Here is a 22,603-nt window from a genome sequence, read left to right as displayed (position 1 = left end):
TTAAAGTCTGCCGGAAGTCGCTAATTATCAAAACCTGGATAAGTGTAGTCTGGGTAATTTGCGTCCCATTGTAAACAAAGCTGGTTTTTCACGTATCTCAATATAAACAACGTCCTATCTCCTGAACTATCTGTCGTACAATGATACAGTTTTGCAGGTACATTTAGTGGTATACGTGTATGCCGTCTGCAAACATATTTAGTAGTAAAGAAGTAATAAATTAAAACGTCCTTTATGCTGAAGTTATACTGCAAGAACAGTTAAAATGTAGTAAGAGATGAGCTTTTGTCATTTCATCATTTTGTGGGGGTTTCAGTGAGAAAAAGTTTCATGAAAATTTTAAATTACGTTTGAAGTTCATTGGAACTCCACTAGCGCTCAAATTCTGGATAAGTGTAGTCGGGGTAATTTGCGGGTAGTGAGCTATGCTGCCTCAACATGGGTACACAGAGTCCATAAGTAATTCTTGATTTGCAGTGGTAAACTTTCACCATAAGATTATACGTCTTAATGAGTAGATGATGGCCCCATATTGTATTTTTAAATTCGGCCAATAATTATACGAAATATCGAATATCAATTTCCTGTTACCCCTGGAAGCCGTTAGATAGGCAACCCTCAAGTGGAACTGTGTACCACGGACCACGAATCGGTTAGTAACACGGATGATGCCTTGCCTAAATCTTATTCTGCGCCATAACTAGCTAGCCCTCCTGGGAGCGAATACATCGATTCCAAGGTTTTACACATTTTTGAAGTGCATGCTAAAGTGTTTCGATTTTAGGGTGTTTTGTACCCTCTGCGATTCCTCTTGAATCTCCTCCACTGCATCAAAACTTCGCCCCACGAACTTGATTTTCATCTCGTGGAAGAGGAGGAAGCCACGCGGAGCTAAGTCAGGCGAGTGCTGCTGGCGGGGAACGACTATCTCATGTTTAGTCAAAAATTCCTGAATAATATAAACTGCAGACCGTTGTGCATTGTCATGATGAAGTACCCAGTCGTTTTTATGACGCTTCTGTGGACATTTTCTCGCTCTAACGTCTTACAACATTACGATGGATCTATTTATTAATCCTCTGTCCAGAAGGGACAATCTCTTCATGAATGATTCCGTTAACATAAAAAAGCAGGCCACCATAGAATTAACGTTACTCTTGAGAGTTGTCGAATCTTTTTTTCGGTCGAGGTCAACAATGATTCTTCCATCGCGAAGATTGCTGCTTAGCTTCAGAGACACAGCCATAAAACCAGCTTTCGTCACGAGTGACAACCTTTGAAAAAAAAGTTTGGATCGCTTCGAAGCAGCTGTTTACGTCCTCTGCAGACCTCATGCGACGTTGATCCTGATTATTACGAAGCAGATACTGCGCGAACTTAGCCGCAGTCCTTCCTCTCATGTTCAATTCTTCTGACAGCATGCATTCACATGTACCAGAACTGACTGCCAAGGTGTTGAAGGATTTACGATGGTCTGTCTGCGATCTCGCAGAATCAGATCCGTCATTTTCCGAACATTTTCTGGTGTGATATCAGTTGACAGCCAACTGGAACGGACATCATCATCAGTCGGTGTCCGTCAGTTTTCGATATGCTCGTACGGGACCCAAGTCTGTACTTGACGTTAAGAAATGTCTCCAAAACATTGCTCATACATATAGGGCGTTTCTGCAGCGGTTTTCCCAAATTTAATTTAAATTAATTTCTTACACACATTGTTCTTTGAGTGTAGCCATGAAAAAACCAATAATTCATGGAAACACGGCAATCGCTTGTGGTTACCGACAACTAACCAAATAATTGTGCTTACAGCCACTTACCACAGTAATTCAAAATGTCTGTACGTGCATACACCTAGCGTTATTGTAGCGTACTCGTAACCGTTTGCGCGCAATTTTAAATTTCGGGAACTTTCAGATTAAAGCTCGACTTCGAAATTTCATTCATATGATTCACAAAGCGATCACTATGTGCGAAATTCCGAGTGTAGTACGGCAAGGAATAAGATACTACAATCGCATTCTCGAAAGGCAGGGTCCAAATAGAGCAACCAAATAGATTTTTTAATCTAACGCTTTCAAGTTTTATTCGTACTGATGGTGTTTGCCAGTGACCGAATAAAGTAAAATAGTAACAGTAAAGTTCTAATTTTAAGATTTTTTTTACTCCATACACATTCTGTTAATAACTTAACAAACACCTTTTGTATTACTTAAATCATTTCAAGTGAAGCACCACGATCTCCCAGCATCTTTTATTTTATCATATGAAATACTGTTGGAAGGACAGGCTTCGAGACTGAAGGGCACTCTGACTATTTCAGAGAGAAGTCCTCGTTCCAAATGCAGGACTCAACGTAGTTTTTTTTTTTTTTCTTTTTTTTATGGGGTTCTTCGAGGGAGTGGAAGGAACAACGAAAATACTGCATGCCCCAACCCGCTCGGAGGGAATATAAACAAACCTTATGCAACTATTAAAATACGTTTGTTCATCACACTTTTCATTTTATTCTCTAAAGTCATACCCCTGCTGCTGTTTGTTTGATATATGCACCGCTACAGTTCTCTCACACCTTTATGTCCACGAGTAAATAGACACACACAGTACCGAAACAAATAAATAAATGCATACACTAACTTTGGACACGATGGCCAGTCAAATAAAGAACGGATTTTGAAAGACTGTTACATGCTGCCTTATTGCAGTTCTCAACAGACTTCTTGAGAAACTCTGTATTCAAGAATGAATAAAGGAATTGTTCTCCAACCAAATGGTTTTTCGCACCACAAACACTACGTAATTTCGCATCGTACAACATATAACTCCGATAATTCTTTGCTTATCGCTTCGTATACAGAGTTGTTACGCCACAGGAACCGATAGCATTCTGGACGGTAAGCCATTAAATTCGACGTTATTGTCTTGTGGGAGTCCCCAACAACTATGCTTCACATAAAGCGAAACTCTCATCATAGTTGAGTATCACTAGAGACCTGGACGGAAATTTACTCAGTTCGCAAGAATTTTTACGCCCCGTCCGGTCTTCACAAAGCGCCTTTGTCAAACACGGCAGTTTACCTTGTCGCTTCTTTGTCAAACGTCCTTTGAATGCATCAACAGAAAAGAAACGCTGGCATCTTGTTCCCCCTTCTCTTTCCCATGGCCCTGATCCAACTGGTATCACATTGCGTAACTTTTCTTACAGCTCCTGTTCAGTGTCCACTTATCTTTTAAATATGACAGAATCGCCGTAGTTTTTCTTACACTAACAAAATCAAGAAATGTTAAATTTCTATTGATACTACATGCAGAAACTTGTAACTTCTTTGTTACTTTTAATTTCTTCTCTGTAGTCCGGCCAGGCAGAGAGTATCTTCGCAAAAAAAAAGAGAGAGAGAGAGAGAGAGAGAGAGAGAGAGAGAGAATAAGTCCGTGATGTGTTCCAGAGTTAGCGGAGTGGGTCTTATCATGTAACCTAGGTAAATCAAAAGCGTAGAAGTCTAGCATTTTACGGTAGATATTATTTACCTCTTAGGAGGAACAATAAAAGTAATGATAATCAGCAACGTCAAGGGAATACTGGGATTCAAATAGTCCCAAATTGCACCATTGTCGTTCCAGTTACACACAACGTCAAACATGCACATGCTTTTCCTTTATAGATAAACTGCATCGCTCTATCGAGTGAGCACAGTGGTTTATCTTCCTGTGAGGCGACCCATTCTTTACCAGGGTGACGAAATGAATGGAAACCAAGAAAATGTTACACGTCTAAACACTAGAGAAGCCGTAACAGGCAAAGCATGTATCTTGCAAAGAGGGCAGCAGGATTTTCTGTGGCACACCGGACCGGAAGAATGGAAATACAACTATTAGTTTACACGGGACAAGTGAAATGTGGAACGACACATGCGACCTTTTGGTGACCGTATTGTAGGAATGTAAAATAAATAGACAGGGGTAAGTTGTATTGATACCAACACAGGACGTTGTTTTACTTGTTCCAAGTTTTGATCTGATGATTGAAGTAGCCGAATGTACGTTATAGATAAAAAATCTGGATGATTCTATTCACAAATATCCATAATGATCGCAGATTTATTCATGAAATTTAGTTTCTTTATTAATAACACAATGAGGCAAACAAACAGCCTAAGATCAAGACACTTCAAAGTGTTCCAGAATGCACGGCTCTCCATGTCACATATTCCGCTCGGTCAAGCTACTCATGTATCAAAATAATTCAGTACAGTAACAATTATGGAGTATTCCGTCGCTGCTTGGAGGTACTTCGACTTATTAAAACTGTATCACCAATACTTTGATTTCTGTCTTTGATCAGTTTATCAGGTTTATTTGAGCAAATCTGACATTGTGCTTCATAACGGTAGAGAGATTAATGAAAAATTAGAATAGCTTTCTGGCAGTGGAATACTAAGAGAAAGCGACTGTAAGGTTAAACAAGATGTTTGCAGCCCTTACAAATTGGGGCTAAATAACAGAGTCAGACGAATAATCATCATCAACCAAAGAAAAAAATAAGAAATATTCGTATTAACTGGGGGTCCACTATTTCATCAAAAACATCCGGACACCTATTAGTGGACGTTAATGTCTTTATGATGGTTCGAAATCTACTGGGGACACTTTCAACGACGTTTCTATATGTCTGTGGAGCAATGGCAGCCCATTTCTTCCTCAACAGCCGGAATCACAGAGGTAGTTGCACGCTGGTGTTCCATGGATTTTCGGGTAGGAACTCTGGGCAAGCCGGCCGCTGTGCCCCAGCGGTTCTTGGCACTTCAGTCCGGAACCGCGCTGCTGCCACGGTCGCAGGTTCGAATCCTGCCTCGGGCATGAATGTGTGTGATGTCCTTAGGTTAGTTGGGTTTAAGTAGTTCTAAGTATAGGGGACTGATCACCTCAGATGTTAAGTCCCATAGTGCTTAGAACCATCTGAACCATTTTTTTTTTTAACTCTGGGCATCCAGTCAGTTTTAGGAATCTTGTTGTCAAATGGTTCAAATGGCTCTCAGCACTATGGGACTTAAATCTGTGGTCATCAGTCCCCTAGAACTTAGAACTACTTAAACCTAACTAACCTAAGGACATCACACACATCCATGCCAGAGGAGGGATTCGAACCTGCGATCGTAGCAGTCGCGCGGTTCCGGACTGAAGCGGCTGGAACCGCTCGGCCACCGAAATCTTGTTGTCCACAAAACATTGCCTCACAGATGCAGTGTTGCTCTACAGTGCGGAGTACACAACGCTGTAAGATGTGTTCATCTCCGCATTTAGCGGTTTCTTAACTGCAATAAAGGGACACCATTCTAATCGAGGAAAACACGCCATACCGGTACATTACCTCCTCCATACCTCACGGTTGGTACTAGACATGATGAAATGTAATGTACTCTAGGCGTTCGTCAAACTCAAACACTTCCATCGGATTGCCACAGCGTAAAGCATAATTCGTCACTTCGAATCACTCGTTTCCAGTCATCCACTGTCCATTGTCATCGCTCTTCACACCATCTCAAGCGTCACCCAGCACTGGCTACAGAAATGTGTGGATTATGTGGAGCTGCTCCATCGTTGTACCCCATTTTCTTTAACTCCCTAGGCACAGTCATTGTGCTCGCCCTACTCCTCAGCACTTTGGAACTCATGAGTGATTCCTTCTCCTGATTCCATGCGATTTTTTACACTCGCCCTCTGAAAAGCTGAGCTGTCCCTGCCTGTCAATTCACGAGGACTGTCTGGTCTTAGTTTAGCTGTGGTTGTTTCTTTACATTTCCATTTCACAGTCAGATTATCAACCAAATGAAACTAGATGGTTACAGAGACCTTTTCAAGTCTCAAACATCTATAATGTACCGGGTGGTCAAAAAGTCAGTATAAATTTGAAAACTTAATAAACCACGGAATAATGTAGATAGAGAGGTACAAATTGACACACATGCTTGGAATGAGATGAGGTTTTATTAGAACCAAGAAACAAAGTTCACAAAATGTCCGACGGATGGCGCTGGACAGCAAAACGTCAGTGACTGCGCATGACAACCGTGTATAAAAGGAGCTGTAATGAGAGAGAGAATCAGATGCGCCAGCAGTCGCAGCATGTTGACGTTACCTGAAACGCCGCTTTTAGTGAATCTGTATTAACAGAATGAGGAATGTGCTAGTTCAGCGCTATGATCCTATCGCCATAGGAAGGGGATTCGAACGGGTAAAGGTCCGTTGACAAATGCAGCTGTGGCGAGAATGATTTCGAAGTTCGAAGCCATGGGTTGTTTAGACGATAGACCCCGTTGTGGCCGACCGAGCACAAGGGGTAATGCTGCTGAGACAGTTCAGGAAGAAATGGAGACTGTAGCGGGTTCGTCTATGCACGGGCAAGTCAGCGCTCGTGCAGTCGCACGTCGCAACGGCATTCCATACGCTACTGTTTGGTTGGCACTTTGGCGTACCCTCCGATGCTATCCGTACAAAATCCATTGGCATCATGAACTGTTACCTGGCGATTTAGTGAAGCGGAGGGCATTTGCAGTGTGAGCATTTCAAAAGATGGCGGAAGATGACGATTGGTTAAATAACGTGTTGTGGACCGACGAAGCTCATTTCACGCTCCGAGGGTCTGTCAACGCCCACAACTGCAGAATTTGGGCTACCGAAAAGCCTAGAACTGCCGTGGAAACTCCATTGCACGACGAGAAAGTCACGGTATGGGTTGGATTTACCATATCTACCGTTATCGGGCCTTTTTCTTCGAGGAAATGCGTGATTCTGGTTTTGTAACTGCTAACGCGACGGGTGAGAGGCAAGCCGATATGTTACAGAATCACATTATCCCCAGCCTGGCTGATAAACACCTGCTGGAACGTACGATGTTTATGCAGAATGGCGCTCCACCCCATATTGCTAGACGCGTGAAAGATCTCTTGCGCGCGTCGTTTGTTCATGATCGTGTGCTCAGCCGCCACTTTCGTCATGCTTGGCCTTCCAGGTCCCCAGACTTCAGTTCCTGCGATTATTAGCTTTGGGGTTACCTGAGGTCGCAAGTGTATCGTGATCGACCGACATCGCTAGGGATGCTGAAAGACAACATCCGACGCCATAGCTCCGGACACGCTTTACAGTGCTGTTCACAATGTTATTCCTCGATTACAGCTACTGTTGAGGAATGATGGTGGACATACTGAGCATTTCCTGTAAAGAACATCATCTATGTTAATTATTGCTATTCTGATCAGATGAAGCGCCATCTGTCGGACGTTTTTTGAACTTTTGTAATTTTTTGGATCTAATAAAACCCCATGTCATTCCAAGCATGTGTGTCAATTTGTACCTCTCTATCTACATTATTCCGTGATTTATTCAGTTTTCAAATTTATACTGACTTTTTGATCACCTGGTATATATGCGGACTGAAGCAACAAATGGAAATACGTGTTAATGTCGGGATTGGAACTCAGATCTCTTGCCCACTAGGCAGATGTGCAAACCACTACGCCACCCTGGCGCAGTGACTCTGCACAGCTGCACGCACTACCTTAGCACGCCTTCCTCCTTAATACAGACTCATATTCACGCCTCAGCCTACATGGCATTCCACTTAAACTAGAACAGCATTGCAAATACTTTCCAATTGTGTTGGAATAGTATCTCAACATCGAACTAAACGGGGGAGCCTGCCCGAAATCAGGCGTAGGTGCTTTAATCAAATGAAACTATGTGGTTCCAGAGACCTTCCGCCTAGAGAGCAGGAGACCCAGGTCCGAATCCTGGCCTTAGTACAAATTTTCATTCGTCGCTTCAGTCTGCGTATATAGATCGCAGATGTTTTGAGACTTGAAAAGGTTTCTGGAACCACAGAATTTCATTTGGTTACTGCATCTATGCCTGCGTTTCAGGGAGGCTCGCTCGTTTCGTTCGATGATCAGATAGTATTCCAAAATAGGTGGAAAGTATTTGCAGTGCTGTTCAAATTTAGATGGAATACCATGTGGGCTGAGGGGTGAATGGGAATTTAGATTGAGGAGGGAGGCATATTAGGGTAGTTAGTGTAGGGTAGATCGTGCAGTTATGTAATGCTACCATGCTACAGTGGCTTAGTCGTTAGTTCATCTGAAGAATAAGCAGTAGAGCTGAATTCGAATCCCGCCCTCGATACAGATTTTTCATTGGTGCTTCAGTCTACATTTATATATCATAGTATCAACAGCTGACCTGGGCGGCTTACGAAGCGTTGGAGTATCTCTGATGGATTTATTACTCAAATGGCATCCAAAGACTAGTCCACGTTCGAAATCACTGAGCTCCGCTGACTGACCCATTCTTTTGTTACTGTTTCTCTAATGACAACACTATACTCTCCAGCTCCTTTTATACTGCTGGCAGGTCCACTTCTCGTGACATCTACTGGTCAGTTCCACACTAGATAGGCGTATCCGGATACTTTCGATCGGATAGCGTACACGTGTCTGTGAGGAAGAGAGAAGTCACACACAGATACTAGTACATTAGAGGAATTGTAATTCACGTGTGAAAGAGGTCGCTTAAAAGAACATTGTTGTTGTTGTTGTTGTGGTCTTCAGTCCTGCGACTGGTTTGATGCAGCTCTCCAAGCTACTCTGCAAGCTTCTTCATCTCCCAGTACCTACTGCAACCTACATCCTTCTGAATCTGCTTAGTGTATTCATCTCTTGGTCTCCCTCTACGATTTTTACCCTCCTCACTGCCCTCCAGTACTAAATTGGTGATCCCTTGATGCCTCAGGACATGTCCTACCAACCGATCCCTTTTTCTAGTCAAGTTGTGCCACAAACTTCTCTTCTCCCCAACATTATTCGACTAAATTTCTCCACTATCAGCCGCTTGTGAGTGTGGGACCTTTATCAAATTAAATTAAGGAGAAACCAAAAACATTCTAAGAAGTGATGCACTATTCGCTCGGATTTGTTTAGCCAACATGAGAGTTTCGCGGAAACGCTCAACAGACCTGCTGTGCAGGACGATACTAGAGATACCACGTGAATCATGGAGAGCTTTACTCAGGAAATTCAGAGCACGGACTTTCCAAAATGAGTCAAATAAACATTGTTTTTTCCGAGATCTCGCGAGTACCATTGTCATAGGGTCAGCACTTTACTAGTCAACAGGCGGTCTCGGTACCCTCTGGAAAAAGCAGCTTCGAATCGTTGAACTGATTAACGTTCATCAATGCCCCAATACAGATATAGCGTTTTTATGTCGGATAAATACACTGACGGGAAAAAATCTCAACACCAAAAATAATTTATGCAGAATACGTTTGTCTAGGTAACATTCACTGATCAGCCAGAACATTATGACCATCCACCTAATAGCCGGTATGTCCACCTTTGGCACGGATAACAACAGCGATGCTTCAAGGCTTGGATGCAATGAGGTCTTGGTAGGTCGCTGGAAGGAGGTGGTACCTCATCTGCACACACAAGCCACCTAATTCCCGCAAATTCCACGGAGCGGGCGACGAGCTCTGGCACCACGTTCAATCACGTTCCAGATGTGTTCGATCGGGTTAAGGTCTGGCGAGTTGGGGGCCAGCACATCGATTGGAACTCACCACTGTGTTCCTCAAACCACTCCGTCACACTCCTCTCCTTGTAACATATACTATCTTATTGAAAAATGCCACTACCGTCGCGAGGCATTATCGTCATGAAGGGGTGTACATGGTCTGGAAACCAGTGTACGATACTCCTTGGCTGTCATGGTGCCTTGCACGAGATCCACTGGACCCATGAATGCCCACGTGAATGTTCCTCAGAGCATAATGGAGCAGCCACCGGCTTGTCACCACTCCGCAGCACAGGTGTCAAGGAGCTGTTCGCCTGGAAGACGACGAATTCGCGCCCTACCATCGCCATGATGAAGAAGGCATCAGGATTCATCAGACAATGCAACGCTCTGCCGCTGTGCCAACGTCCAGTGCCGATGGTCAAGTGTCCATTTCAGTCGTAGTCGCCGATATCGTGGGATTAATATTGGCACACGCATGGGTCGTCGGCTGTGGAGGCCCATCGTTGGGAGTGTTCGGTGCACTGTGTGTTCGGACACACCTGCACTCTGCCTAGCATTAATGTCTGATGATAATTCCGCCACAGTTTCCCGCCTGTCCTATTTTGTCAGTCTGCCCAGCCTACGACTTCTGACATCTGTAGTGAGGGGTGGCCGCTAACCCCACGACGTCTGAACGTTGTTGCATCTCTGTTTCACCACGTGTTGAATACACTCACCACAGCATTCCTCGAACAACTAAGTCGTGTATTTTCCGAAACGCTTGTGACGAGCCTCCGAGCCATTACAATCTGCCCTCGGTCGAAGTCAGGTAGATCGCATGCGTTCCCCGTTCTACGCAGGGACAGCACGTTCACTGATATTACATGCACCTTGCGTGTGTCTGACTAGCAGTCATTGCTCACCAGGTGACGCTGCTATCGCCTAGAAGGGTTTATATCGATATTGGGTCGGTGGTCATAGTGGTCTCTCTGATCAGTGTATTTAAGTGATTAACACTGGAAGAGCACACGTTAATGTAAGCGCGAGATAAGCCATTGAAAATGTGAAATGCTGGTAAGTAAATGACACGTGCAACCCCAGAATTTTTTAATGTAAGCTTGCAAACGTGCATGCATTGTGTTTTACAGATGCCGGATGTCAGTTTGTGGGATGGAGACATATGCTTGTTTCGCTTGTTCGCTCAATACAGGGGCACTTAATTCTGTTTGTGAATAACGCTGGAGTTGCCGTCCGATGATGTCCCATATGTGCTCCACATGAGACAGATCTGGTGATCTACCAGGCCAAGACAACATGTCGACACTCAGGAGAGCATTTTGAGTTACTGCGGCGATATGTGGGCGAGAATTATCCTGTTGGAAAACACCCCCTGGAATGCTGTTCATGAATGGCAGCGCAACAGGTCGAATCACCAGACTGACGTACAGTTTTACAGTCAGGCTGCGTAGAATATCCACGGACGTCCTCCTGCTATCATACCTCAAACCTTAACTGCAGATCTAAGTCCAGAGTGCCTAGCACTCGTACAGGTTGGTTGTAGTTCCTCAAGTACCTTCTTTCTAACCAACATACGGCCATCATTGGCACAGAGGCAGAACCAGCTTTCATCAGAGAGCATATTAGACCTCCACCCTCCCCTCCAACGAATTCTTGCTTGACACCACTGAAACTGCAAACGGCGGTAGTGTGGGGTCAGTGGAATGCACTGTACAGGGCGTCTGATTCGCAGCTGTTCTCGAAGAACCAATTTCTACCAGTTCGCTGTGTCACTGTTGTGCCAACTACTGCTCAAATTACTGCTACAGATACAGTACGATGCGAAAGAGCCATACGCCAACATAATGATCTGCCCTCTCGGCAGTGCTACGTAGTAATCCGAATCTTGGTCTTCATGCGACTGGATATTCTCGTGATCACCACTGCCAGCAATCCTGTAAAGTTGCTACATTCCTGCCAAGTCTTTGTGCAGCATCGCAGAAGAAGAACCAGCTTCTCGTACCTCTATTACATGATCTGTCCAAACTCAGTGAGGTGTTGATAAACCGTCTTTGTTGCCTGAATGGCATTCTTGAATAACATCGACTCGCCACGTCCAGTTTCAAAGCTAACTAATGCTCACGGCCGTTGGAGCGTGTATTTAAAGCAAACCTGACTTGCATCCTCATAGTGGCGCTACTAGAGAGACTCATGCGACTGGCGCGAAATTTTGATGCATATCATCTTTCAGATGTAGAAACACGCCTACCATCTTTCGTTTATGTTGCACAACTCCTTCTTGGTGTTGCAGTTTTTCTTCTTTTATTGTGGACGTGTTCATCCATCCGTCTTTCGTAAGTGTACATGTAAATTAACTGTTATTAAATCAGAGAGTGAAACAGCTGCAGAATCCCTCTATGTCATATATTTCTCCACCACCGTAAACAAACTAAATCACATTAAAGATCGCTTCACAGGCGTCTATTGTGTTAGCACTGTCCGTAATGTCATCAACTTGCTGTTAACAAATTGGAGACTGGCCTCAGTCTCCCTGAATGATGCAAATCAACTGCTGTTTTAACACACGAGGGATCTTTTTTATCAACCTCCGATCCGTCGTTAACGAAAACCACAGTGAAAATCTAAAATGTTTTATTTGCGACCTTTAGGTACACCTTCTAGCTATTTCTGTTCACCGCCGCGCGAACTTACACATTTGCTATACGATGGTACCAACTTCCCCATACCCTCATCATAGAACACAGCCACCTGTGCTTTCCGCCAGTTCTCTACTCTGGTCTGCAGGACGTTGTCTGTCTAAAAATGCTGTCCCCATAGCCATCGGTTCATGTGAGTGAAGAGGTGAAAATTAGAGAGAGCCAAGTTCACACTGTATGGCGGGTGGTCAACGCTTCCCATCGAAAACGCCGAGGGAGTGTCGTTGTTGCAGCTACAGTGTTCAAATGGCTCTGAGCACTATGGGACTTAACATCTGTGGTCATCAGCCCCCTAGAACTTAGAACTACTTAAACCTAACTAACCTAAGGACACCACACACATCCATGCCCGAGGCAGGATTCGAACCTGTGACCGTAGCGGTCACGCGGTTCCAAACTGAAGCGCCTAGAACCGCACGTCCACACAGGCCGGCAGCTACAGTGTGCGGTTGAGAATTGTCATGAAGAAGGAAACGCATGACAGTTATGCTATATGGGCTGCATGAAATCAGGCGAAATCCCTCGGCACAACCTTCACACGTGACTTATCTACTAGCTAACTGTGCACTCAGAGCTGAAAAGTGCGATGTGAAGTGATAGATGGGCATACCAAAGACGCTGTGCAGCACATGTGTACAAAACATTACCAGATTTTCACTGTCGTTTTAACGTCGCAACTGACTGAAAGTTGAAAACAAATAGCCCTCTTATGTTTCGAAAACAATTACTTTGTAACTGTAGATGCAATAAACGTGTAAGATGTTTCACTTGAAGTGATGAAACTTGGTTTAATCGTAAAAATCTTTCTATGAAATATTAAATTTAGTAGAGATAAGACATGTTTTACTGTATCATGTTTGCCTCCACAGCTGAGTGGTCAGTGGTGCAGAATGTCCTGCGAGGGGCCCCGGGCTCAATTCCTGGCTGGGTCGGAGATATGCTCCCCTCAGGAATTGGTTGTTGTATTGTCTTCATCATCATTTCATCCTCATTAACACGCAAGTCGCCGAAGCGGTGGTAACTGAAAAAGACTTGCACTGTGCGACCAGTCTAGCCGACAGGTGGCCCTCGCCACATGACATTTCACTTCACTGAAGCATGTTCTTTTCTGAAGTGTGGTATGTTTTGATATATTTAGGCATACAAAGAGGTACATCACAATTCGGACACGACCAGAATGTTTCTTTCCGGCATGTTTTTCCCTTCTGGCTCTTACTGACATTGGAACACACTTTGCAGACACATGTTGGATGCGGTTTCTTTTATGCAGCTGTTTTGGAAAAGTTCATTTAATCAATAACAATATTTCAAACACTTCGTTATATTGTTTTCTTTTATATGTTACTTGCGTGGGCATCCAGTCAAACAGAAATCGGGATCAATATCAGAATCATCTACTTCCCTTTCTGAACAGGAGTCTCTGATTTTTTTTTTATTCCAGGCATTTAAACCATGGCTATCATCGAAATTCCTAAAGCCAAAACAATGTAGAACTCGAGTAGAGTGCCAGCAAAGATGCAGGTAGCAGGCGCAAGCAGTAAGGGACTAAACTCAAAACAGAAACATAGAGAGCTTTTTTTTGGAGTACAGATAGTTCAGAATCATTCAAGATCCAACTTAAGAAGTCTTAGGGTGGGTCATTAAAAATACAACAAACAAAGAGCTACGTGGTAGGACAATGCTGAGACCCTTCCTCCCCAGTCCACATGACTACCAAGAAAGGGTAGGAGGTGCAATGTTGACTACGAATTTTTACTCACAGCACGAGCAAGACACTGGCGCCGTCCGCCTGACTTAAAGTGCCGCTGCTCGAGTCGTACTCGGGTTCTGTCCAGACTTTGCTAATAGGGATCCAAAAACTAGCCCCAAAAGTCAGCCAAAACTATTTGTTTTCTGACAAAAAGGGTTAAAGTTTTAAAAAAATCTTTTTTTACGAGGTTACCGGTTTCGGTCTAACGTAACACTGATATATGTACATACGCCGGACGGAGTGGACGAGCGGCTCTAGTCGCTACAGTCTGGAACCTCTCGACCGCTACGGTCGCAGGTTCAAATCCTGCCTTGGGAATGGATGTGTGTGATGTCCTTAGGTTAGTTAGGTTTAAGTAGTTCTAAGTTCTAGGGGACTGATGACCTCAGAAGTTAAGTCCCATAGTGCTCAGAGCCATTTGAACCATTTGTACATACAATAGAATTCTGTTGTACGTATATATTTCAGTGTGAGGTCTGAAGACCGAAATCGGTGACCTCAAAAAAAAAAGTTGATTGCTATTGTGACTGTTCATGTTCATTTTTAAGTAATAAAAAGACATTGTTGTCCAAGAGAAATGTTCTCAAAATTTAAAGTTTTTAATTCTCATCTCCTTTGCAGGTCGTCGACGCCGAATTATGCTGAGAAGCGGGAACAGCAGAACGGTGGACCGCGGCCGAAGGAAGACCTCAGGAAGAGGATCCGAGCGGCCTTGCCTCAGGTAAGCCACAATGAGGTGGCTGTTGAAGTGCTTCAAAGTGAATTAGACTGTAATCTACTTGATGATAATGTGGCCATACGCCTGCCTTTCGTCATATTCAATGTCAGGGGTTAGACGTTACTCCGATTTCACCTTCGTGGGTCAGCTTTATTGATGGCATCGCCTTCTGGTTCTTCCAGGACTTCTTTTTGCATCTGGTACATACTCCACTGCTGCTGCTCTAATGTCCTTTCACATGATCCTTCCAGTTATCTCTTTGTTCATCTATTTGATGGTTTATTGGTTCAGATTTGAACTTTCCTTATATAAAATTTTGTACATCCTTATACGGCTTTTAGGAGCCTCATTTCAGACGCTTGAATCTTATTTCTCTGTCGTTTGATAAGCGTCTAGGTCTCACTGCCGGAGAGAAGAACAGGAACTGTCGTCGTAGTTTTATAAAATGTATTTTTTTTTCTTTCTGGCATCATTGTTTGAAGTTGTACTTACAATGACACAAATATACAGGAATTTTACCAGTTTTTTGATCGTATAGAAACTTATTTTATTCGCAAGATAGATAAAACTTGTTACTCCTTCGATTATTTTCTCATAAATAACAACTCAATGCCGCTATTATTATCGGTAGATATATTCATTTTATATTTTTGGGGCAGTAAGCTCAGCTTTTATGTAGCGGTTAGCAGTTTTCATCACCATATACAATTAACTCTTCATAATCGATTAGCATTTCTTTCGTAGTGTACTTTTAAACAAAGGTGAACTTAAATTCCACGTGTTTAAGAATGCGGCAATGTACCTATCAAGAAGTGCAGGCGATTGACTACATCCCTTTGTAACCCGTTGATTAACTTGTATTTCATCGGCCATTCTTAAGCCTGTTTGCACATGCGTGTTGCGAAGGAATGTTGATTAGATACTATGTATCCATTTGGACAAGTTTTCACTGTGTCATAGTTATGACGTCAACCATTTACCTTTGATAATGACATAGTGTCAAAACGCCTAAGATGTACTGATACAATAAAATTGCGGTCAAGACATCTCAAAGTGTTGAAGCGAATGTACATTTGCTCACTACATAGGATTCGGAGATTTGTGTGGACGCGAGAATATTGCCGTACTATACTCAAAGCATGGATAAAGGTCACCTAGACTTTTTAGTACTATTCATATCATAATGCGGAAGAGTGCTGTGACATTATTATTGTCACCTAGACCGTTGTGTCGTGGTAAATGTTGGTGCACGATACGGTAGGATATGAGTACACTGGGAATCATATGTGGCAATGCCCACAAGTTCACCAACAGGACGTCGTTCACTCATACTGTGGAGATATTATCAGGCAGGGCATGTTTTCACAATACGAAACGAGGTCTGTCATACACCTTTCCACTTCTCTCACCGACAAAAGCAGTGAATCCGTTGTTCCCTCTACAGAACCATTCAGGCAATCTGTAATCACGCTAAAATATTTTGAGGCACTTATGGGTCTGCTGGTGTGACCCTGTGAAATTGTGGAAAAAAAGCGGGAGAGGTTTCTGTGCACATTAAATTAATTTATACGTGCCACAGGTACTCGATGCAAAAATTTGTATTTAAAAAACAAAAAAAAAGAAGAAGAAGGAATTCATTGATAAATTTGTAAACTAGATTAACGATAGGACCTTCACCACATGGCTCCGGATGCCATTTCAGGCGTGTGTGTTCTGAAGTAACCTTCCCTGACTGTTATCTTACACAGGCCACGAGCAAGCACCTTCGACAGCTGGCAAAACGTAGCCCCATGGTGCAAAAAAGCGGCCGACGCACGCTGCTTGCAGTGTCCCTTCCACCACACTGTCGGCAATCTCAGTGTTCCTACATCTAACTGCCCAAATTGGCACCCATTTTCTCACACCAAGGCTTGCAAATCAGCAACCTGTACTTTTGTGCAAAATTAATTTTCATTTGAATAAATCTGTAATCAGTGTGTAACTTTATGTGATGAAAGTAAAAGTAGGGAACAATTTAAAGAACTGACTAGCTATCAGCTCATTAACTGTATGGATGACACATGGTGAATATCTTCGAGCGACGGAATGTAATAGAATGGCTTATTATTCTACTGTCGAGCTTTAATTGGTGAAACGAACACAAATGTTACAAATTGCGAGGACTAGCTGTTCTCGTAATTTATAATATTCGTGTTGAGTTGGCGTATTAAAGTTCGGTAATCGAATAATTAGTGATTTTATTACATTTCGTCACTCAAAGGGATACATCATGTCCCACCCACTCTAGGTGGCAATTTGCTACTGATTTCAGTATTCTAGTTCTTGCGTATTAAGAGTGGAGAGGAGCTTCAGTTTTGGAAACGAAGTGCTGCAACCACTGACGTCATCTAACCTCAATCCTATTGACTTCATTTGAGACACTATCGAATGAGACATTTGGACTCCGGACTCAGCTTCAACGACGTTTGAGAGTTATGGACTGCATTTGAGCGATCATCTGTAATGATGACTCCCTGCCATTTTGGAGTTTTGAGGAGTCCGTGGCACGAGTCATTACCTCATTCTCCAAGGCAACAGATCGTACTATCCCGGGCTAATTCAGCTGTTCGTGAGGAGAGAGTTGCGCCTCCATCATCACATTAAACGAGTAACCGTCAAGACCCCACGACGACTGCGGCGAAATCTAACAAGTTTTGCACTGAGGCTACCTGTCACGGCCTTACAAAGCATTGAGTGAATAAGTGGAAACGAATAATGGTCCTACTTTCAGCTGCTCCTCGCACCGCATCATAATGCATCCAAAGTCTAGTGGTACAGTGAAATAGGGATGATTTCAGTATGCTCTCGCCTCTAATGTTATACAGAAAAATGGGTGAATTCAACGTGCACCCTACCTATGGTGGCATAACAAAAGACACAACTAGAGAGGAGAATAACGCAAAACTGTGTTGATTGATGAGCGCAGATACCACCCATGTCGTCTGCCAGTACAGTGACGACTAGGCGAGTGGCAACGTAGCGTGAGGCAACAACTAACAGGAGCAAGTCCGGATATCACAGTAAGAGGAGACATAGACTACAACTGCAAGACTGTAGTGTTTGTTGAAGGAGCAATGGCTATTGGAAGATGTACGAAGTGTGTTCAAGACGTAACGGGCATTTTACAATTTCACGTGTTGTATCAGAATCGTGCGATTTTTTCGTTGTTATATGGGTTAACGTGTCTGAAAAGTATCTGTACTATGTTAGCAATATGAATCTGCTGGCAGCCGTCAAAAAATGTTTTACGCAAATGGATCAGAGAATTTGTATTTAAGTTTGCTGTAAGAACTGTATAAAGTTGAGCAAAATTTTAGAAATGTTAAATATTGTCTTCGATGAGTCTACTTTGCGCAAAACAAGGGCTTGCGAGTGTTACAAGCGTTTGTAAGAAAACTTTGAAGACGTCGAAGATGACGAGAGCCCTGGACGCCGGAGCACATCATCAGACGATGAAATCGTGGAAAAAGTTATAGAAATGGTTATGAATGATCGCTGAATCGCGATCAGAGAAGCTGCTGGTGATGTTGGCATGTCATCTGGCTCGTGTAATGATATTTCTTCGGAAGTTCTGATTGTGAAACATGTGAGGTCAAAATTCATTGCAAAGCTGTCGAATTTTGAAGAAAAACAGCGGCGAATGCAAGTTGCTTGGGAGTCACAAGATGAAATCAGCAACAAGACTTGTCATAACAGATGATGAAACATATGCTTACCGATATGACGTCGACACTGAGGCTCAACTGCCCCAGTGAATAATCTTAAAGAACTGTCGTTTTACACGCACGGATGAGACTGAAACGTATCGCTGAGGGAGCTAAAAGCTATTGGAAAGTGGAGTTCCAGAAGTTTTTAGGGGGACTCAAAAAAAAGCGGTGGCTAAAGTAGATACGAGGAGTGTTCAGTAAGTAATGCAACACATTTTTTCTGAAAGCAAGTTAACGTTATTTAAGATTCCATTCCATACTCTTTTGACTTCCCAAACCTGTTTCTCAACATAATCTCCGTTCAATGCGGCGGCCTTACGCCCCCTATTGGGGGCGACGTTGAAGGCAACGTCTTGCTGCATTAATAACCTTCCCATCATCCAAGCATTGCATCCATGTAGTGCATCCTTCATTGAGCCAAACAGATGAGAGTCGGAAGGTGTAAATCCGGGCTGCAGCGAAGATGAGGAAGAATAGTCCAACGAAGTTTTGTGAGCTCCTCTCAGGTAAGCAGACTCTTGTGAGGTCTTGCTTTGTCATGGAGGCGAAGTTCGTGTACATTTTTGTGGCGACGAACACGTTGAAGTCGTTTCTTCAGTACACTTCAGAGTTGATCATTGCACCATGAAGGAGGGAGGGAGGGCATCAAACAAAATAGCCCCTTCAGAGTTCCAGAAGACCATCGCCCTGACTTTGCCGACTCAAGGTGAGGCGTTGAACTTATTCTTCAGAGGAGAGTGGAGTGGCGCCACTCCATTGATTGTAGTTTTTAAACTTCCTGGCAGATTAAAACTGTGTGCCGGACCGAGACTCGAACTCGGGACCTTTGCCTTTCGCGGACAAGTGCTCTACCAACTGAGGTACCCAAGCACGACTCACGGCCCGTCCTCATAGCTTTACTTCTGCCAGTATCTCGTCTCCTACCTTCCAAACTTTACAGAAGCTCTCCTGCGAACCTTGCAGAACTAGCACTCCTGAAAGAAAGGATACTGCGGAGACATGGCTTAGCCAAGGCCTGGGGGATGTTTCCAGAATGAGATTTCCACTCTGCAGCGGAGTGTGCGCTGATATGAAACTTCCTGGCAGATTAAAACTGTGTGCCAGACCGAGACTCGAACTCAGGACCATTGCCCGCGAAAGGCAAAGGTCCCGAGATTTGTGTGTTCAATACCTGTACGAAAATGTCAATGTCGCAAAGACATATAGACCGAAACAAATGCATTGTTGGAATTCCTAAACATATATGTTTCCCAATGCAAGGACGTTTAACGAATTTACCGATTACTTTGTTTCACCAGAATAGAAAGTAGAATAATAAATAGGCCAAGAATAATAAATAGGCCAAAACTGAAGAGTAATTAAAAGGTCATCTCTTGGTGATAGAGCTTGCGGCATTATTGTATCCTGTTTTCGAATCATCGACTGCACAGTTGAAAAGAGATGCATACCACATTCTCAAACAGTTTTTTTATCAGAGTTAAGTCCTCTGTTTCATTGAATAGTGCTTTTTGATAACTAAAATATGTGCTTTTCTGTATCCACTCACTTCATCCAAACATTTCGTTTTTTTCTTAATTGCGATTTTCTTAACGAATTTTCTTCAATAATAATAATAATAATAATAATGCAACAACGGAGGAGGCCACTCTGTTTTTTAAACCACAAAACAGTGATCTTCCATTTGCCCATGTCACGACGCGCCTCTTGTGGTAACACTACTGCAAGCACCTGGAGAAGCGACTTGCAGAAATAAACTTGCACAAGTTTTTGTTCTGATGTGAGTACTTCATGCGAGCTACAAAGGAAGTTATGCGGCTAGACGCACGGGGGATGCGTAGCACGTTTACACCCAATCCCACGAGGCCTGTAACCGCAGCAGCTACCGAAGTTCCCAAACTTTCATCAACATCACTTGCCACTTGCACTAAATTTCACACATCTTTCCTGTGGGATCGTCCATTGGAAGTAGAGATTTTTTGTATACATATACAGGGTGGTCCACTGATAGTGGCCGGGCCAAATATCTCACGAAATAAGCATCAAACGAAAAAACTACGAAGAACGAAACTTGTCTAGCTTGAAGAGGGAAACCAGATGTCGCTATGGTTGGCCCGCTAGATGGCGCTGCCATAGATCAAACGGATATCAACTGCGTTTTTTTTTTAAATAGGAACCCCCATTTTTTATTACATATTCGTGTAGAACGTAAAGGAATATAAATGTTTTAGTTGGACCACTTTTTTGTTTTGTGATAGATGGCTCTGTAATAGTCACAAACGCATAATTACGTGGTATCACGTAACATTCCGCCAGCGCGGACGGTATTTGCTTCGTGATCATTACCCGTGTTAAAATGGACCTTTTACCAATTGCGGAAAAGGTCGATATCGCGTTGATGTATGGCTATTGTGATCAAAATGTCCAACGGGCTCGGTATACTGGACGACATCATCCAAGTGTCCGGACCATTCGCCGGATAGTTACGTTATTTAAGGAAACAGAAAGTGTTCAGCCACATGTGAAACGTCAACCACGACCTGCAACAAATGATGATGCCCAAGTAGGTGTTTTAGCTGCCGTCGCGGCTAATCTGCACATCATTAGCAGACAAATTGCGTGAGAATTGGGTATCTCAAAAACGTCGGTGTTGAGAATGGTACATCAACATCGATTGCACCCGTACCATATTTCTATGCACCAGGAATTGCATGGCGACGACTTTGAACGTCGTCTACACTTCTGCCACTGGGCACAAGAGAAATTACGGGACGATGACAGATTTTTTGCACGCGTTCTATTTAGCGACGAAGCGTCATTCACCAACAGCGGTAACGTAAACCAGCATAATATGCACTACTGGGCAACGGAAAATCCACGATGGCTGCGACAAGTGGAACATCAGCGACCTTGGCGGGTTAATGTATGGTGCGGCATTATGGGAGGAAGGATAATTGGCCCCCATTTTATCGATGGCAATCTAAATGGTGCAATGTATGCTGATTTCCTACGTAATGTTCTACCGATGTTACTACAAGATGTTTCACTGTATGACAGAATGGCGATGTACTTCCAACATGATGGATGTCCGGCACATAGCTCGCGTGCGGTTGAAGCGGTATTGAATAGCATATTTAATGACAGGTGGATTGGTCGTCTAAGCACCATGCCATGGCCCGCACGTTCACCGGATCTGACGTCCCCGGATTTCTTTCTGTAGGCAAAGTTGAAGTATATTTGCTATCGTGATCCACCGACAACGCATGACAACATGCACCAGCGCACTGTCAATGCATGTGCGAACATCACGGAAGGCGAACTACTCGCTGTTGAGAGGCATGTCATTATACGCGTTGCCAAATGCATTGAGGTTGACGGACATCATTTTGAGATTTATTGCATTAATGTGGTATTTACAGGAAATATCACGCTGTAACATCATGCGTTCTTAGAAATAATAAATTCACAAAGGTACATGTATCACACTGGAACAACCGACATGAAATATTCAAACGTACCTACGTTCTGTATTTTAATTTAAAAAACGTACCTGTTACCAACTGCTCGTCTAAAATTGTGAGCCATATGTTTGTGACTATTACAGCGCCATCTATCACAAAGCGAAAAAAGTGGTCCAACTAAAACATTCATATTTCTTTACGTACTACACGAATATTAATAAAAAATGGGGGTTCCCATTTAAAAATACGCAATTGACATCCGTCTGGCCTATGGTAGCGCCATCCAGCAGAAAAACCATATATATAACATTTTATCTGTTAGTACTGTAGTGTTATTTGTCGTGTGTTGTGTGGTACTGAGCAACGTCAGTAGAAAGTTCGTTTATGTAAAAGTTCGATGTCGCTTTCTTGGCCAGGGGTTTACCGTACGAGGTCAGTCGAGAGAAACGCTCTGCCCGTTTCAACAATTGTTCTTGATAACGCTCCTAAACATTATGTTGTTATTGACTAGGCATCGACCACGGAGAAGCGAAAGTGGTGATGAAATTGATTGGCTTCAGCGTCATAATGTCGATCGAAGCAAGCAATAATCCTAAAAATGTGGAAGTTATGGATCTAATATCTCTCCACAAACTACCGTTTCCCCAACATGAAATAGACGAAATGGCAAA

The 22,603-nt window shown here is 43.3% G+C and overlaps 1 protein-coding gene across 2 annotated transcripts in view; it reads left to right on the top strand.

Moving 5' to 3' along the window:
- The window catches only part of LOC126482332 (uncharacterized), a 652,552-nt gene that overhangs the window by 347,477 nt on the left and 282,472 nt on the right, over window positions 1-22,603 (top strand). For both annotated transcript variants that reach the window (XM_050106392.1, XM_050106393.1), the window contains exon 4: window positions 14,632-14,731. In XM_050106392.1, the coding sequence (XP_049962349.1) occupies window positions 14,632-14,731 (100 nt within the window). The remainder of the gene's footprint in view (window positions 1-14,631; window positions 14,732-22,603) is intronic.

The sequence above is a fragment of the Schistocerca serialis genome, chromosome 5 (genome assembly GCF_023864345.2).
Source record: "Schistocerca serialis cubense isolate TAMUIC-IGC-003099 chromosome 5, iqSchSeri2.2, whole genome shotgun sequence".
Lineage (NCBI taxonomy): Eukaryota > Metazoa > Arthropoda > Insecta > Orthoptera > Acrididae > Schistocerca > Schistocerca serialis.
The sequence above is the reverse complement of the archived record's forward strand: the minus strand, read 5'-3'. Positions and strand labels throughout refer to the sequence as shown.